The 19213-nt window shown below is 50.6% G+C and overlaps 1 protein-coding gene across 2 annotated transcripts in view; it reads left to right on the top strand.

The window, feature by feature from the left end:
- Window positions 1-19213, top strand: part of LOC117053361 (transcription factor COE1-like) — a 98315-nt gene that overhangs the window by 45576 nt on the left and 33526 nt on the right. For both annotated transcript variants that reach the window (XM_033161041.1, XM_033161042.1), the window contains exon 7: window positions 6314-6382. In XM_033161041.1, the coding sequence (XP_033016932.1) occupies window positions 6314-6382 (69 nt within the window). The remainder of the gene's footprint in view (window positions 1-6313; window positions 6383-19213) is intronic.

Below are 19213 nucleotides of genomic sequence, written 5' to 3'. Positions count from 1 at the left end.
ATGAAATGGGCTCTGCTATTATTCATTTCTTTATTACATTTAGATACCACCTTGATCTTTCAACGATCTTAAGGTGGTGTGCACGGTTCTCCTCCCATTTCATCCTCCCAACAAGCCTGTGAGGTAGAGAGATGGTGACTGACTCCAAGGTCACCCAGTGAGCTTCACGGCTGAGTCGGGATTTGAACCCTGCTCTCCCAGGTCCAACACGCTAGCCGTTACACCAACCTGGCTCTAACCATTACGCCACACTGGCCCTAGCACTTCAGCCTGGAAGGGGATGATGACTGAATGTTTGGGAACTCCTCGCATGCGGAAAGCTAGCGTGCAAGGGAGACAAGCCTAACCCGGTTTTCTCCCTGAGGTGCGGCTAGCTTTGAATGTGCAGCGATTTCTACAGAGCATCCAAATTTAATTGCCCACCTGCAGCTTGAAATGGTACACAAAAGCCTGATCTGCCCTCAGTGCTGCTTAATCTGATTGGCTGTGCAGAGGTTGGTCCCGATTGAGGGTCTGTTTGTTGGGAACTGAGCTTCCAGGTGCCTGTAAACGAAAACCACATGGTCCTCTGCATGGTGCCAAGGAGGGCCAGTGAAGGGTGTGTCGCCTAGTGCGAAGCAGTGTGTCTGGGGAGAGAGCCGAGAGCCACATTCGGAGACCTGGGGGGCCGCATTCAGGCTCCCCACCCCAACTTAGAAACAGACATCCAGCTTGGCCCAGAGGCAGCCGATTTGACACAGGCGAGTGTTGGAATTGAATAGTACTGCTCTAGTCTGCCTGGGCCAGACCCCCCCTGCAGTCCCATGTCCAGTTCTGGGCACCCCATTTTAAATAGGGTATTGACAAGGTGGAACATATACAGTGGAAGGCGACCGAGATTATCCAAGGTTTGGAAACTAAGCTTTATGAGGTTAAGGGAGCTGGATGTGTTTAGCCTGGAGAAGAGGAGATGGAGGGGAGAGTCGAATGCCTGACAGGCTGTCGAAGGGAAGATGGAGCAAGCTTGCTTTCTGCTGCTCCAGAAGGGAGGACCCAAACGAATGGATTCAAATTGCAAGAAAGGAGATTTGGGCTAAACATTAGGAAGAATATCTGGCAGTAAGAACTGTTTGACAGTGGAACGGGCTCCCTCGGAAGGTGGTGGACTCTCCTTCCTTAGAGATCTTTAAACAGAGTTTGGATGGCGAACAGTCAAGAATTTGCTAGCTGAGATTCCTGCAATGAAGGGGGTTGGACTAGAGGACCTTCGGGATCCCTTTCCACTCTACAGTTCTGTGATTCTATGACCCCCTCTGAGAAGTGGATGTCCAGTCACCTGCCTGTAAACAACTCCACTGGGCCACCTAGCCAGGCAACGCCCCACAGCTCCTACTTATTTATTTGTTGCATTTCGTGGAATCATAGATGGGTTGGGTTGGAAGGGACCCCCAAGGGTCATCTAGTCCAACCCCCCTGCAATGCAGGAATCTCAACCAAAGCATCCATGGCAGATGACCATCCAACCTCCGTAAAAACCTCCAGGGATGGAGAGTCCGCAATCTCTTGAGGGAGACCGTTCAGCCCTCGAACAACTCTTACACTTTTGCACCCCCCTTTTTTATATTGAAGAGCTTGAGGTGGCATATGCGCCAATCCCCTCTCCCTCATTTTATCCCCACAGCTGCCTTGCGAGGTAGGCTTTAGGCCACGGATAGGCAAATGTAAGGCCCGGGGGCTGGATTGGCCCAATCGCCTTCTAAATCCAGCCCGCAGACGGTTCAGGAATGAGCGTGTTTTTACATGAGTAGAACGTGCCCTTTTATTTAAAATGCATCTGTGGGTTATTTGTGGGGCCTGCCTGATGTTTTTACATGAGTAGAATGTGTCCTTTTATTCAAAATGCATCTCTGGCTTATTTGTGGGGCATAGGAATTTGTTCATTTTTTCCCCCTTTTCAAAATATATTCTGGCCCCCCCACAAGGTCTGAGGGACAGTGGACTGGCCCCCCGCTGAAAAAGTTTGCTGACCCCTGTTTTAGGCCAAGAGGCACTATGAGCTTCATTCATGGCCGAGCGGGGAATTCGAACCCTGGTCTCCCCCAGACCCTCAACCGGCACTCGTAAGCACTACACTGCCACCGGCTCTCAGCTTAACACTGGGATGTAGCAGGCCCATCGGACCAGCCAGGGGATCTTAGAATCATAGAGTTGGAAGGGACCCCCAAGGGACATCTAGTCCAACCCCGTGCAATGCAGGAATCTCAGCTGAAGCATCCATGACAGATGGCCACCCAACCTCTGCTTAAGAAGGAGGCTGGGATCTTTTCGCCCGGCTCTGCCAAGTTCCCTGGTGCCCCATTAAGGCCTGCCTTGTTTACGACACTCAGGGCTCGGTGTTTGTGCAAATTAGCGCTCCTGCCTCCGAGCCAACTTTCATGGCTAATTGATCTCCAGGAACCTTGCTAATGATCTTGGGGGTTGAGGGAATAGATGGCAGGGGCGGGTGGGGAATATCTGGGGTGGGGGTGGGGGGGAGGAGGGCGAAGCGTCTTGGCTGAGACGCCCTCGGATTTGTTTGTGCAACCGGCGGGTGGGATTGCGGCTCCCCTGCGGGGTGGAGAACAGAGCCCTTGGTTGTTTATCAGACCAAGTTATTAATTATATTTAACGCCAGCGGCAGTACCTGGTGGAATCATTAAAAGAAAATTGGAATCTGATCTCGTAAGACTAGAACTCCGGGCCATCCAAGGAAGCCGGCAGCTGGGGGATTGGGCGGACAAAAGAAAAAGACTTTTAGCTGCAGCACATAGTCAGAAGTATGGAACTCACTGCCACAGGAGGGTGGGGTGGCCAGCATCCTGTTCTCACAGTGACCGAGCAGGTGCTTGTGGGAAGCCCGCAAGCAGGAATCGAGCACGAGAGCAACTGCAGTTTCCAGCAGTTGGCATTCAGGAGCATTGCTCTCTCGAATTATGGACGAAACAAAATTAAAAATTAAAAAAATCCTTCCAGTAGCACCTTAGAGACCAACTAAGTTTGTTCTTGGTATGAGCTTTCGTGTGCATGCACACTTCTTCAGATATGAAAGCTCATACCAAGAACAAACTTAGTTGGACTCTAAGGTGCTACTGGAAGGATTTTTTTATTTTTTATTTTGGCAGACCAACATGGCTACCTACCTGTAACTCGAATTATGGAGGCAGAGCCATAGCCATCAACAGGCGCCTCTCGCTGCGCATTTGCCTCGCTCTCTTTTAAAGCCATTCAACTTGTTGGCAATCAGTTTTCTCCTGTAGCAGTGAGTTCCAAAGTTTAACCACGCGCTGCGTGAAGAAGGACTTTCTAGAGAAAGGGGACAGAACAGGGCATTTTTCTCCCCTCTCTCATGACACTGGTGATTGGGGATAACCCATGAAGCTGAAAGCAGGGTGATTCAAGACAGTCAAAAGGAAGGATTGCAGAATGTTAGAACTGTAGCATTGCAGGGAACCCCAAAGGTCATCTCTCCCAACCCCCTGCAATCACAGCTAAAGAACCCCTGTCAGCTGGCCAACCAAGCTCTGCTTTTAAACCTCCAGTACTAGGTAGTCCCCTCGTATATCTCACTCCCGGGCATCCAGATCATTCAAACTGTCTACTTTAGATTCAGGTAGGTAGCCATGTTGGTCTGACGCAGTCGAAATTAATAAATATTTTTTTTAAAAAAAAAATCCATTAGCACCTTAGAGACCAACTAAGTTTGTTCTGGGTATAAGCTTTCTCGTGTGCATACACGAGAAGAAGTGTGCATGCACAAGAAAGCTTATACACAGAACAAACTTAATTTTAATTTTTTTAAATTTATTTTGTCTATTTTAGGGTTGCCATATTTCAAAAAGTGAAAATCCAGGCACAAAAGTGCTTAATTTGGCCAAATTTTGGCCAAATTATTTGGCCAAATGAAGTTTTTGAGCAATTTTTAAAGGTAATCAGACCAAAAAAAACCCAAACATTGGTTTTCCCGGACATTTTAAGCGACATCAGAAATTCTGCCCTGATGTTTTTATTTTTATTTTTGAGTGCTCTGTGGCACAGTTCACACAAGCGAGTAAGCTTGATTTGTGCCCACTTGAGGCTTGTTCACACATCGCACTGAGCATACTTGCACGCCTCTTGTGTGAAAGAGCATGCAGGTGTTGATTTGCATGGCTCCAATATAGCTGCTGAATGTGACCCATGCTCTCGCTTCAGCTGAATGTGCGAACGGAAACTGGGGCTGGTTTGAGTTGTTTTATTTCACTCAGATGGGGCTCCCGATCCAAATGCAGTCCTCGACAGAACTGTGTCTGAGTCGTGAATTTAAATCCTAGCGCAATCGCATGGAGCATAGAGAAAAGTCGTGTTGAATGGCCCATCTGGTCCACATGCCCCAAGGGATAACCTGCAAGCAGGATCCGAGCCCAAAAGCACTCTATCCCCTCCTGTGGTTCCCAGCAACCGTTAACTCAGAAGCATTGCTATTTTTCTACTTGCTGTGAAATGGGTGTGTTGGTGTGGAACGTAGAACACACCTGCACACTTCACCTGCAACCTCCGTCCCGCCCTACTTCCCAGTAAATGTATTTCGCACCTGCACCCCCGACCAGTAGGCTTCTCTCTATACCGCTGCCCTCGTTCGTTCATTCCATTTGCGTCCCAGTTTTCTTCTCCAAGGTGCTCAAGATGGCGTGCATAGTGCCTAGGACGCGGGTGGCGCTGTGGTCTAAACCACTGAGCCTCTTGGGCTGGCCGATCAGAAGGTCGGTGGTTCGAATCCCTGCGACGGAGTGAGCTCCCGTTGCTCTGTCCCAGCTCCTGCCAACCTCGCAGTTCAAAAGCACAACAGTGCAAGTAGATAAATAGGTACCACTCTGGCGGGAAGGTAAACAGCGTTTCCATGCGCTCTGGTTCCCGTCACAGTGTCCCGTTGCGCCAGAAGCCGTTTAGTCCTGCCGGCCACATGACCCGGAAAGCTCTCTGTGGACAAACGCCGGCTCCCTCGGCCTGAAAGCGAGATGAGCGCCGCAACCCCATAGTCGCCTTTGACAGGACTTAACCATCCAGGGGTCCTCTACCTTTTTAAACCTTTACCTCCTCATTTTATCCTCACAACAACCCGGTGAGGGAGGTTAGGCTGCGGGCGAGTTAGCAGGTCCAGTGAGCTTCACGGCCGAGCAGGGATTTGAACCCTGGTCTCTCAGGTCCTAGCCCGCCACTCTAACCACTACACCACATTGCCTCTCAGCTTTTGACGCCTGCGTAATGCTGCCTCAGTGCAGAAGGAGTTGCAGGGGGTGCGCTTGGGGCCTCATATCAATTAGGGGGAGCGACATTGTGAAGATAAAAGCTGAAGGAGGGCCTGTTTGCTGGATCAGGCTAAGGCCCCATCGTTCTCCCAGATCTGAGCACAAGAGCTCTCTCCCCTCCTGTGGTTTGCAGCAACTGGTGTTCAGAAGCATCGCTACTCCAAATGTGGAGGCCATAGAACAGCCAACCTGGCTAGTAGCCATCGATAGCCCTCTCCGCTATACATTCGCCTCACCCTCTTCTAAAGCCATTCAGCTTGGCGGCAGTCACTTTCTCCTGTGGCAGTGATTCCATAGTTTATCCAAAATCCATATTCTGTGAAGTCCAGTGTTAGGAGAGAGGGAGAAAAACCTCTATATTCCCCCCCCACACACACACACACCATGCATAATTTTATATGTCCCTCTCTCATGCCCTTCTTTGCTCACCTGAGTTGCTCTGTCCCCTTGGCCATTTTGGCTGCCCTTTTCCTTTTCCTTTTAATGAACGTTTATTTATTTCAGGTTCGTGCAAACATCACATTTCAAAAAGAAAAGAAAAAGGGAGAATAAAAATACACCCGTCAAATCCAGAGTTCCATTACATTTTCTAACCTTAATTTCTCTCTCCTTTATCTAATATCAGCTCAGTTAGAAAATTTACACCAATAGATTTACACCCCCGCTATCCCACCCACTCCAACTCCCCCTCACCCACGCGTGATCTCAATATTTTACTTTCTCTCCTTTAGTTGTGTTAACTTTTATTAACTTACCGTCCTGTTCGTTTTATTTTTCTTTCTTATTTTCCCCTGCGCGTTTTACACCTTGTCCACCAATATATCCATTCCAGAGCAATGCGTCTTCATGTATTCCTTCCCGTTCCTAAATTATTTCCTGATTTAAAAGAGCAGTCAATTTCTTAAATAAAAAAATAAATAAATAAAAATTGGCTGCCCTTTTCTGAGCAACACCCCGGATGCTGCCCAGAGTCTCTGCTCTATCCTGATCACCCCCTTTTGCCCTTACAGCCGTTGCTGCGATAAGAAAAGCTGTGGGAACCGCAACGAGACGCCCTCTGACCCCGTCATCATCGACAGGTACTTTAAAGCTCCCAGTCTGAGCGCTTTCTTTCCTTCTTCTTTTTTTCACCTTGGCGATTTCTCCACTCTTTGCCACTGAACCAGAACAATCCGCAGAAAACTGGAATTGCTGTTTGTTCCAATTTAGCTTTAAAGAGCACATTTTCATGGGGAAAGCAGTGAGGCACCAAAAAAAAAAAAAAAAAAACCCACAAAGCAATTGGACACGGACCAGGAACATGCAGACCCATACCTAGAAAGTACAGAGCAAAAGTTTTGTGGATGAGCTCTGCATTACAGGAACCTGCTTGATTACAGATCTTCTGGAATACATAAGACTCAAAGCTGATTCAATTGCCCCATTCAGGTTTTGGGCAGTGGGGTGGGAGAACTGCAACTTGGAGCCTCTTAACCTTCTTCTGGGTAAAAGAGAGCAGGCCTGTGTCTCAACTGCAGAAAGCCCCAGGTTCGAATTCCAGACTTGGCAGTGACAAAGATCTCGGCTCCCCCCAGCTCGCTTGGAAAACCACTGTTCTGACTTGGTACATAAGGAAGCTTCAGTTACAGTCACAGGGTCTTCAGAAGGTGTTCTTGCCCCCCTTTGGGATTCTCGTGTTTTTAACAGGCGTTGGCTGGAGGTTTCCATTCACACCTCTGTTAACCTTGAGGACTAGGCCCTTGGCTTGTTTGTGCTTTTCACGAGACGCAAAAGCTGGGTGACTCTTCTTGTTTCCAAGAGGTTGCCTTCTGTAGCCGATGCTGAACCCCAAAAAAGGGGGTAGATCACTGCCAGTTTTTAACTTTGTAAGTAGATCGCAGTCTCTTGGGAGTTGGCCACCCCTGATCTACACCAAGCTGGATCCTAGAATCCTAGGAAGGGGTCTTGAGGGGTCATCTAGTCCAACCCCCTGCAATGTGTGAACATGGTGCGCCTGAAGAAGCAAGGAACCCTGCGGAACAAGGTAGTACTGCAGGGGTATGCAACTGGGTAGCCTCCAGAAGACACCTGAAGGCAGCCCTGTATGTTGGACGTCTTCTTATATGTGCTGGAAGCCGCCCAGAGTGGCTGGGGGAACTCAGCCGGATGGGCAGGGTATAAAAAAATGAAATTGTTGTAGTTGGTCTCCCTATTCGCACCAGCCCCGTCTAAACATGGCCAGCGGTGGAGGATGATAGGAGATGCTGCAAACTGTCCTTTTGTGCTATGAGCCGCCCTGAGATCTTTGGATGAAGGGCGGTATGCAGATGTTAAAATAAAAATGCAGTAAGTAAACATCTGGAGCACATTACGTTGGCCCCCCCCTGCTTTACTGTGCATGCGTAGAGAAGCAGGGAACCGTGGGGCACGAGACACTACTGTATATGCGTTGTGTTGCCGGGGAGGCCAAGGAAGCCGTGGTTAGCATTGTTCCCAGTTCCCCTGGCTACATCAAGAAGGGCTTGGGCCTCTGGGTCGCATCAATCCTAGAATTGTTGGGTCGGAGGGGACCCCAAAGGTCCTCTAGTCCAACCCCCTGCCATGCAAGGACAGCAGGAGTACCGAGGCTCGCAGTCTCCTCTATCCACAGAACAATCACTTAGAGTCATAGATTTGTAGAGCTGGAAGGGATCCCCAAGGGTCACCTGGCACAAGCCCCTGCAATGCAGGAATCTCAACTGAAGCATCCATGACAGATGGCCATGCAACTTCTGCCTCTAAAAACCTCCAAGGAAGGAGAGTCCACCACCTTCTGAGGGAGTCCATTCCACGGTCAAACAGCTGTTGCCATCCACAACCTCCTGAGGGAAGGCCATTCCAGTTTGAGAGGCAAAATTTAGAGGAGGCCCATTTGCCTGCCAGCTGCCCTCAAATATATATATTTAATGCTTTCCCCTTCTGCCCAAGAGTCGGGAGGCCTGATCTCTCCCCATTGTAGACTAACCCTCTGAGCTTCTAGAGAATACCTGGGAAATCTGGGGCTCATTTCTAGCTGGGCCTGTGTATCCCCTGAACCTAGACAACAAACCACCCTCCTGACTCGTGGAGAAAATGTTTGTCTGTCTTGCCCTCTCTTCCTTGGAAAGAAGATAGTGTGTGTGTGTGTGTAAGGAGGTCACTTTCTCCATCAATTGCACAATGGGCCAATGGGGGAAAACGTTCCTCCCATTTTGTCGCATCCTGGTGGCAGTCAGGGTGCCTCGATAATGCACTGACATTTCCCCAGCTTTTGTCCGCCCGCGATAGCATCGGTGCTGCGGCAAGAGGGGCCCGGTGCCTTGGGATGGCTGCCTGTCACTCAAGCCACCCGGGAGACAGCCGGCAGGCGACAGAGAAGAATGGGGATTGACAAGGCAGCGGGCAGATTAGGAGGGGAAGAATCAAAGCTATTACGGTCTGTCTGGCCGGCAGCCATTGTGTGCTCCGATCTTTCAGCTTCTCCTTCAGCCAGATCGCACACAGACACACACACAAACAGACACACACACACACACAAGCTACCGTCTCTGCACTCTGGACAGGACAAAAAAACAACAACAAACAACTCCAGGAAGTAAAGTTTGGGTAGATCAGCTCACACAACTGGGTAGGTATCTGATCAGGAGGCCATGTAGATCAGACGTGGGTATGACATGGGGAAAGTGGAGGGAGGAAGATTTTCCTCCCTCCTTTATAACACTGGAGTTCATGGGCATCCGATCAGGCTGAAGCCTGGGAGATTCAGGACAGAGATGAGGTAGTCCTTCTTCACACAGTGAAGAGCTAAACCATGGAACTCGCTCCCGCAGGAAACACCGATCACCGCCAACTGAGATGGTTTTTAAAGACAATTCAAGGAGGAGGATTGGTACTCATGAATGGCTCCTCTTCATCCTGGAGAGAAGTGACTAGTGGGGTGCCACAGGGTTCTGTCTTGGGCCCAGTCTTATTCAACATCTTCATCAATGACTTGGATGATGGGCTTGAGGGCATCCTGATCAAGTTTGCAGATGACACCAAATTGGGAGGGGTGGCTAATACCCCAGAGGACAGGATCACACTTCAAAATGACCTTAACAGATTAGAGAACTGGGCCAAAGCAAACAAGATGAATTTCAACAGGGAGAAATGTAAAGTACTACACTTGGGCAAAATAAAAATGAAAGGCACAAATACAGGATGGGTGACACCTGGCTTGAGAACAGTACATGTGAAAAGGATATAGGAGTCTTGGTAGACCACAAACATGACATGAGTCAACAGTGTGATGCAGCAGCTAAAAAAGCCAATGCAATTCTGGACTGCATCAATAGGAGTATAGCGTCTAGATCAAGGGAAGTAATAGTACCACTGTATTCCACTCTGGTCAGACCTCACCTGGAAGACTGTGTCCAGTTCTGGGCACCACAGTTCAAGAAGGATACGGACAAGCTGGAACGTGTCCAGAGGAGGGCAACCAAAATGGTCAAAGGCCTGGAAACGATGCCTTATGAGGAACGGCTTAGGGAGCTGGGTAGGTTTAGCCTGGAGAAGAGAAGGTTAAGGGGTGATATGATAGCCATGTTCAAATATATAAAAGGATGTCATGTAGAGGAGGGAGAAAGGTTGTTTTCTGCTGCTCCAGAGAAGCGGACACGGGGCAATGGATTCAAACTACAAGCAAGAAGATTCCACCTAAACATTAGGAAGAACTTCCTGACAGTGAGAGCTGTTTGACAGTGGAATTTGCTGCCAAGGAGTGTGGTGGAGTCTCCTTCTTTGGAGGTCTTTAAGCAGAGGCTTGACAGCCATCTGTCAGGAATGCTTTGATGGTGTTTCCTGCTTGGCAGGGGGTTGGACTGGATGGCCCTTGTGGTCTCGTCCAACTCTAGGATTCTATGAGAGGGCTGTCAAAGGCTACTGGCCAGCATGGCTCTCCTCTGCCTCTGCAGTTGGAGGCAGAAATGCTTCTAAATTCCAGTTTCTGGAAACCGCAGGAAGGGAGAGTGCTGCTCTTGTGCTCTGATCCTCCTGCTTGCTGTTTTCGCACTGGCATCTGCTTGGCCACTGTGAGAACAGGATGCTGGGTTAGATGGGCCATTGGCCTGATCCAGCAGGCTCGTCTTAGGCAGTGCTATTTTTCTAGAAAAAGAGGTGCTCACCATGAACCTTGTTCTCTTAGAATGGCCATGGCGCCCCACTGAGAAGTGCTGGAGCTGAGCTCTGGCTGGGGGGGGGGGGGAGCCCTGGTTATGTTCTTAAATCATGTCATCCCGCCTCCTCTCTCTCGCTGTCTGTCTCTCTGACTCCCATGCATGCCTCCATCCTCCCCAGCAGTTTCTCTAACCTTGCATTCCTTTGGTTCCAGGGGAAGATGGGGGCTCTCCTTGGCCCCCCCCCACCTTTCCCCTCTCATCCTTCCCTCCCTCTTTCTCTCCCCCCCCTCTCCCCCTTTTCCCCTTCCTCTCCTTCCTGAGACGCCCAGCCCCTCTGGTTTAGAGAGCCCGATAAGTGCCCTATCAACATGTTAATCAAATTACTTAGGAGCTAAAATTGACGCTTTTCATTAATTATACAAGATTATTCTAATTGCAAATTCAAATTTATGCGCTCGGAACAGAAGGTGTTCGGCAGCGTTGCCGGGAATTTGCATATTAAATGGGGAGAGTTGTGCATTATGGATGCTAATGTATTCACATTGTCTTTATTTTTAACTCCGCGGGCCTCTGTGCGCCGCTGCCGCTAAAGGAGGTGAAGGAGTCCGACGACGTCTGTTTATTTTTGTTATTTCTCTTCTCTTGTCTCTCAGCTGAAGTCAGTGGCACCAGAGGGGAGGGCAGTGCGCATGGCAGAAGCAGGGAGGGGGGCTCTGCTGGCTCCCTGTCAATCTTGCCATAGGGGGAGGGGGTACCCCCCCTATCCCTCCAAATATATCTATCCATCTCCTCCACCTTTCTGCATGTCTTCCTTCCCTTGATTACCACCTGCAAGCAAAGCAGGAACTCCAGCCTACCTGAGACTTAAATCTGCACCTCTCCATTTCCCCGGGATTTCATTCCTGCGATTAACCTCCAAAGTTTGGTTTTTCTGAACAAGTAATATTGAAAAGCAAGGACTGTGCGTTTCCGTTAGGCTCGGTGCAGAGCTTTTTTTTATTTAAACATGGGTCACCTGGGAGAGCTTGCTGCAGATGCTGCAATCCATGCAGGATTTCAAGCACTGCCACCAGCTCCTCCGTACTTGAGAAGCAGCTAGTCCTCATGGAGGTGGTGGTACCTCTGAACCTATGTCCGCCTCAAGCAGAAGCGTGTGCAGGAATAACGTGTGGCCAAGCAGGGTTCGGCCCATGTCCCATCAAGAGCAAGAACTTGGCACATGAGGGCACACGCCTGGGGCACACAGTTTGAACAGATGCGCAAAGTCTAAAATGAAGCCGCTGACTTTTCCCTGGGGGGAAATTCTGACAGTGGGCCCACAGGCAAAACACACACACACAACTGGACTGCGTTGTTGTTGTTGTTGTTGTTGTTGTTGTTTACTGTTTGTTTGTTTATTTGCTACCTTTGGACCAAAAGAATAACACACGGTGACAAAATTCAGCTGCGTGTCGAGACCCCGCGGCCGCCCCCTCGAGGATGAAATAAAACACAGGGACACAGGATATAAGGTTTATGTTATTGGGCAAAATTTGGCCACAACTCTATTGGTTACAGAATGTGAGCAGTAATTGGCTTAGGCATTGAGTGGACCTGACTATATCTGACTCCTGCCCGCAGAGCAGGGAGTCCAGTAAGGGTAAACCACTGGTAGGGGGAGCTCCGTCAATTCAGACCAACTGGAGCTCCTCCTGGGTTCCCAAGGGGCCGCGGCATGGCCCTAGCCCCGCCCCGCCCCGGGCTTCGGACAAGATCCGCACCCCCGGATTCCTTTAACGGAATACCCTTAAGCTTGGAGGGGCAGGCGATGGCCAGGCCTCCCCTCCCCCAACATAAGGTCACCCAATGCCTAACCGCAACACCTGACAAAGCTGTGACAGTTGCTAAGCGGTAGGCGAAAACCACATGGCCAAGCCAATCTGCCAAGTGGAAAAATTCCTACCAGGCCCCTGACAAGGGCAGGCGACCAACCGAAGTCCAGAGCAAGGCCATTGAAGGGAGGGAGGGAGGGTGGGAGATTGAGGAAAGCGCGCCGAAAGGAAACCCTCCGACCGCGCCTCTCTTTTAAAGGTGGGTCCTGGCCACGCCCCCCAGCCGGCCGATTGGCCGGCTGTTTGCTGACGCGGCCGGGACTCCTCTGGGCGGCAAGGGACAAAGTCCCCCGCCCACCCGGAAGTGAGAGGGCGGCCACGCGATCCACCGCAACTCCTCCCCACGGGTAAGTGGAGCGGATATGCCAGCAATGCAGCTTGTAAAAATATGCAAGATCTTAACATTTGGAAAAATATTTCAAACCAAATGCATTTGTGTCCCTGCCAAAAATGCAAAGGGCAGTCCCCACAAAAAGGATTATTATTATTATTATTATTATTATTATTATTATTATTATTATATTTACTTGTACCCTGCCCATCTGACTGGGTTGCCCCAGCCACTCTGGAAAAGAGGGAGCATGCAAGAGTAAATATTTGGGGAACAGCTCCTGTTTATCAGGGAGGAAAGTAAGTCGAAAAGTTCACCCCTTGATGGATCCAGCAGTCTTTCCGCTGCAGACAGTTTCTGGTTGGTTGGTACACTATTTTTCGGGAGGGGGGGGGGTGCGGAAGCATTACTGGGATATCAAAGATTAAGCTGTAGGTCCAAGGGCAGGAAACCCCAGCGCAGCTCAGCCTCCTCATTCCCCAGCCTGGCCCAGATGTTTTGGACTACAGCTGCCCTCAGCAAGCACAGCTGGCGAAGAAAGAGGGCAGGATCCAGAGGCTTGTAGGAAAGGAGTTACTACAAGGGATGGAGCCGGAGGGGAGGAATGGGGAAGGACACAGAGGATCACCTGCTTTGAAAGCCAGAGGTTCAGTCCCTGGCATCTCCGGGTAGGGCTGAGAACGTCCACAGTGTGAACCCTTGGAAAGTTAATGCCAATTTGTATAGAGGTCAGCAGACCCTCTCAAGTGTCCCTGTTTTCCAGGGACAGTCCCAGATTTGCAGAAGCCATCCCGGTTTCTGGTTTCATCCCACTTTCCCTTAGGACAGGGGTCTGCAACCTTTAAGACCAAAAGAGCCACTTGGACCCGTTTCCGAAGGGGAAAAAAAACCTGGGAGCCGCAAAACCATTGCGACATTTAAAACAAATATAACACTGCATTTTATTATTAAAAATCCGATTTAAATTTTAAAAAATCCGATTTAAATTAAAAAATCCGATTTAAATTTAAAAAAATCCATTTTTTTAATTAAAAAAATCATTCATTTTTATCCACCCTGGGGACCACTACCAGGTCACAGCCTGATCCAAGGTGGGTTGCAACAGCATACAAATATTTGATTTGTTGTTGTTGTTTTTTTAAAAAAAATGAGTCCTCAACTGCACACTTGTGTTAAATGTTTGTCCCATGTCTTATTGAAGACTGCTGGCTTTTACAATAATCTTAGTGTCTTTTACCCTTAATATTCCAGACCAGAGGCTATGTTCACCTCTTCCAACCTCCTCTCTTGCTAAATAAAGCACAGAATTGCACCAGAGAAGCCTGTGATGTTTGTGCTGACTTGCATACAGGTGGCTGTAGTAGTTCGTAGTGTTCAAACCTTTTTAGGGGAGTTCCCTGCCCCCTTAATGACAATGGCGATAGATTTTGCACATGAACACAGATCCAAGTTAGGACTCCTCTCTTCCACGCCAACAGGTGCTTTGTCAAGGCTCCCCTAACACACACTCAGGACAGAGGAAAAACTGCAAAACGTCCCGGCCTTGCTCTGGTGCGGAGAGAGACGCGCGCTCGCGAGAGCGTGGTCTGAGGCTGCGAGCGGAACCAGGAGTGAAGGAGGCAGCGGCAGGGAAACAGGCGCTGCTTCCTCAACCATTTTTAAAAAGAGGGCTTCCCCCCTCGCCCGCCACCCGCCACCCCTGGCCCAGCCCACAGCTGCCTACCTCGTCGTCGCCTCGACTCAGCAGCCAGCAGCCTTCCAAGAGGAACCGCGGCCAGCCCTCCCCCGCGGTCCCACGACCCAGCCGAGGAGTCCTGGCCTCCAGTGCCCGTGCAGGGACGCGTCTGAAGGCCCCCTTCCTGCCCCCATCCCGTCCCGCCTCCCAGCTGCCTCTGGATGCCGCGGGGTCCCACATACCCGCCGACCCTGGAGCTCCCCTGTCCACCCCAAGGCCGCCTCCCATGCTAGGAAGACTCCCGGAGCTGGGTAGGGTTGGTCCCGCCAGGCAGGCTCGGGGGGCGGCCTCTCCCATGGGCGCCTGCTTCGGAGGCGGAGGCGGGGTCTTCAAAGTTCCCCCTCCCGCTCGCCCAGCTCCATCTCTTCCCGAAGGAGTGTGCGCGCCTCAGACGCGCTCCCTGCCAGAGCCCTCGGCTGAGCTGCGCCACCTCTACTGCGTCCCCACCGCCTCCGAGCCTCGCTGCCCCGCTGTTCAAGGCCAGGTGATCCTGGGTACGCCCCTGAGCAGCGCCCTCAGCCTCCGGAGGGCAGGCCGCCGGCCAGCTGGAGGGCAGTCGCTGCCAGCTGGAGAAGTGGGCGGGCGTATCCGCCCCGGAGCCCCAGAGCCGCGGCAACCGTGTAAAAGAGCCGCATGCGGCTCCGGAGCCGCAGGTTGCTGACCCCCGCCTTAGGATATCCCTATTTTCATTGGAGAAATGTTGGAGGGTAGGGAATTATGCAAAAAAAAATCCCAAAACCAAGCCAAGTAGATAAGTAACTATACAACCTTTAGAAGACATCTGAGGGCAGCCCTGTACAGGGAAGATTCTTTTAAAAATGTTGAATGTTTTATTATGTTTTTATATATTTTGGAAGCCGCCCAGAGTGGCTGGGGCAAGCCAGTCAGATGGGCCGTGTATAATTAATAATAATAATAATAATAATAATAATAATAATAATTTGGACGTCCCTATTTTCACTGGCTCCTGCCAACCTAGCAGTTCGAAAGCACGTCTAAGTGCAAGTAGATAAATAGGCACCGCTCCAGCGGGAAGGTAAACGGCGTTTCCGTGCACTGCTCTGCTTCGCCAGAAGCGGCTTTGTCATGCTGGCCACATGACCCGGAAGCTGCACGCCGCCTCCCTTGGCCAATAAAGCGAGATGAGCACCGCAACCCCAGAGTCGTCCGCTACTGGACCTAACGGTCAGGGGTCCCTTTCCCTTTCCGTTTATTTTCACTGGAGAAATGTTGAAGGGTATGTTACTGAGCTGGTTGGACAACCCGCGACTCAGTATAAGGCAGATTCCCCTGCTTCTAAAAAAAAAAAAACTAAAACCCAAAACCCTAGTATTGCATTCATTGCCATTAAATCGCCAACCTAAGTTGTTCTGCAAAGCAACGGCTGGGCAGAGCTGGGCAGTGTGTGTGTGTGTGTGTGTGTGGTTAGAGCTGGCTTCTCCTCTCTTCCCAGCCTTCCCGGTCCTCTCCGGAGCAGGCACGGCTGCCGCCCCTTAATTATTGATGCTAGGATGACAATTATAGGACCCTACACAAGCATCCTAAATATTTCATCAGCCCGGAATGCGGTTGGGGAAGGAATCGTACTCTCTGGCTTCCATCCATCTTTTCAGGATTTTTTTCTCAGCTGCTCCTTCTCCCCTCGGCCCACCTCCCTCTCCCTCCCCTCTTCCCCGGTCCTTTTCAAAAGACTGCGGAATCGTAAATTGTAGAGTTGGAAGGGCTTCCGAGGGTCATCTAGTCCAACCCCCTGCAATGCATGGATCGCAGCTACAGAATCCCTGGCAGTTGGCCACCCAACCTCAGAACCTCCAGCCAAGGGGAGTTCACCACCTTCTGAGGTATTCCGTTCCACTGTCAAACAGTTCTCGGCGTCGGAAAGTTTATTCAGGATCTCCTTCCTTGTCGATTGAATCCACTGGTTCAGTTCCTCTTCTCCGGAGCAGCAGAAAACCAGCTTGCTCCGTCTTCCATGTGACAACCCCTTGAATGTGTGAAGACGGCTATCATATCCTCCCTGAGTCCTTTCTTATCCAAGATAAACATACCCAGTTCCCTCAACCACTCCTCATAAGGCTTGGTTTTGGGACCCCGGATCGTCCCTCGGCCATCATCTGCAGCACACCTTGTCAGTATCCTTGGAACCCTGGCAAACAATCAAGGGATCTTTGCCACACCTCGCGATCCACCGAGTGTCTGGGAAGCCATTGCAGAGCATGCACCCGGTCCGCTTTCCAGGGCTCCCTGTGATCTTGGCAAAAGATCTTTGGAAATGCCTCATGGAATCCCTTCTCCTGGTGTTGCTGACGGAAGCCCAAAACCAGTGAGCTTCCGCCACTTCCAAGCCGAGCCAAGAAAGGTCAAATCCACATCGTACGTTTAAAACCTGTGGCTTCTTCCAAAGAACCCCGGGAACTGCGGTTTGCCCCTCAGGCCTTTAGCATTCCCAGCACCCTTAACAAACTACAGCTCCCAGGACTCTTTGGGGTAAGCCATGCACTTTAAGAAAAGAAGAGAAGACTCCCTGGGAAAGGACCCTGATGTTGGGAAAGATGGAGGGCACAAGGAGAAGGGGACGACAGAGGACGAGATGGTTGGACAGTGTTCTCGAAGCGACTGGCATGAGTCTGGCCAAATCGCGGGAGGCAGTGGAGGATAGGCGTGCCTGGCGTGCTCTGGTCCATGGGGTCACGAAGAGTCAGACATGACTAAACAACTAAACAACAACAGCAGCATGCACTGTAAATGTACCTGCCGCTTTAAACGTGCCTGTCGTTCTGCCCAGACACTGAGGTCCAGCTCCGAGGGCCTTCTGGCGGTTCCCTCACTGCGAGAAGCAAAGTTACAGGGAACCAGGCAGAGGGCCTTCTCGGTAGTGGCACCCGCCCTGTGTAATGCCCTCCCACTAGATGTCAAGGAAATAAACAACTACCTTACATTCTGAAGACATCCGAAGGCAGCCCTGTTTAGGGAAGTTTTTAAGGTGTGACATTTTAATGTATTTTTAATCCTTGTTGGAAGCTGCCCAGAGTGGCTGGGGAAACCCAGCCAGGTGGTCGGTGTACAAATAAATTATTATTATTATTATTATTATTATTATTATTATTATTATTATTATTATTACCGTGAGGGTGTGGCTAGTGACTTCAACTGCTAACGGCTCCCAAGATGCACAGAGGTTGCCAGTTGTGTGCCCTCCTCTGAGGGCCTGGCGCTCTCCGCAGTTGTCTACTGGGCCATGGGCAAAGCCCATTAAAGGGTCATCAATTCCAACCCTGCGCAATGTAGGAATTTCAGCTAAAGCAACCTTGACGGACGGCCATCCAACCTCTGCTTCAAAAACTTTCTTGCCTTGAACAGCAGACAGAAGTAAAGCGAGCAATTCTCGGGCTGCCACGAAAGGCACAGAAAGCAGAACACTATAACACGCACCCCAGTGGCAATTTGGGGCGACTCCAGGTATTTCTGCATCTCCTGGAAGGAGCTGGGCGTGTGCAGCCGTGGCTCAGATCTGCATCCAGCGCAGGCCTCCCTCGCCGCACACCCCCTGCCTTCTGCGCCGCCGACCCCCCCCCCCCTTCCTGGGCTCAGATATCTCCAGGGTTTGTATTCCCTGATTGATCGTTCTCTGCAGCAATAAAGCCCATTAGCTGCCTCGGAGGCAGCCGGGGATCAGTTTCCAATCAATACCCTCTTAAGCAGAGAAGGGTGCATTTCAGGGCTGCCTTAAAGGGCCAGCGCGACCACCAGGCACTTGGGAGGAAGAGAGGCAAAGGTTGCGTGCTCCATCTAGGCCAGGATTGTGGGGGTGAGTGAACGAGGGTGCTGGGAAAGGTGTTTGGACAGGCTCCGGCCACAGTCCAGACTGGTATGACCAGAGAAGGTGCTTGGATACTGTTGATTTCTCATTTATTTATTTAAAAAAACTTTCTTGAACTTCTCTGCAGCCAAGTTGCGTGGCAACGTCCCTCCCTCCCCGTGGAAATAATGACACGTGACACATCATATAAGTTTAATGGGCGAAAAGGCCACAACTTTATTGGTTACGGATGTTGAGCGGTATTGGCCTAGGCATTGGACCCTAAATCGACTATATCCGACCCAAACCCGTGTGTTGGAAGTCCGGGAAGGGTTAACCACCAGTAAGGAGCCCAGTGATGCACATCGACTGGAACTCCCCCTGTGATCACCGTTAGGAGCGTGCCTTGGGCCCTAACCTCCCTAGGCTTCGGACAGGGCCACGCCCCCGGAATCCTTTAACGGAATACCCTTCACATTGAGGGGCAGGTGATGGCGCTACCTCCCCTCCTCACCTCTAAAGAATTTCCAATGCCTAACCGCCAAAACAAAGAGTTGTGACGAATTGCTACGAGGTAGGCGAAAATTGCTACGAGGTAGGCTGGAGGAGGCTCTTGAGAGTCCCATGGACTGCAAAAAGATCAAACTCATCCATCCTTAAAGAAATCAGCCCTGAGTGCTCACTGGAAGGACAGATCCTGAAGCTGAGGCTCCAGTACTTTGGCCACCTCATGAGAAGAGAAGACTCCCTGGAAAAGACCCTGATGTTGGGAAAGATGGAGGGCGCAAGGAGAAGGGGACGACAGAGGACGAGATGGTTGGACAGTGTTCTCGAAGCGACTGGCATGCGTTTCGTCAAACTACAGGAGGCAGTGGAGGTTAGGGGTGCCTGGTGTGCTCTGGTCCATGGGGTCACAAAGAGTCGGACACAACTGAACGACTGAACAACAACAACAAGGCAAAAAAAAAAAACCCTTGGCAAGTCCAAGTGGAAAAAGTCCTACCAGGCCCCTTGGCCAACC

Source organism: Lacerta agilis, chromosome 9, assembly GCF_009819535.1.
Source record: "Lacerta agilis isolate rLacAgi1 chromosome 9, rLacAgi1.pri, whole genome shotgun sequence".
NCBI lineage: Eukaryota > Metazoa > Chordata > Lepidosauria > Squamata > Lacertidae > Lacerta > Lacerta agilis.
The sequence above is the reverse complement of the archived record's forward strand: the minus strand, read 5'-3'. Positions and strand labels throughout refer to the sequence as shown.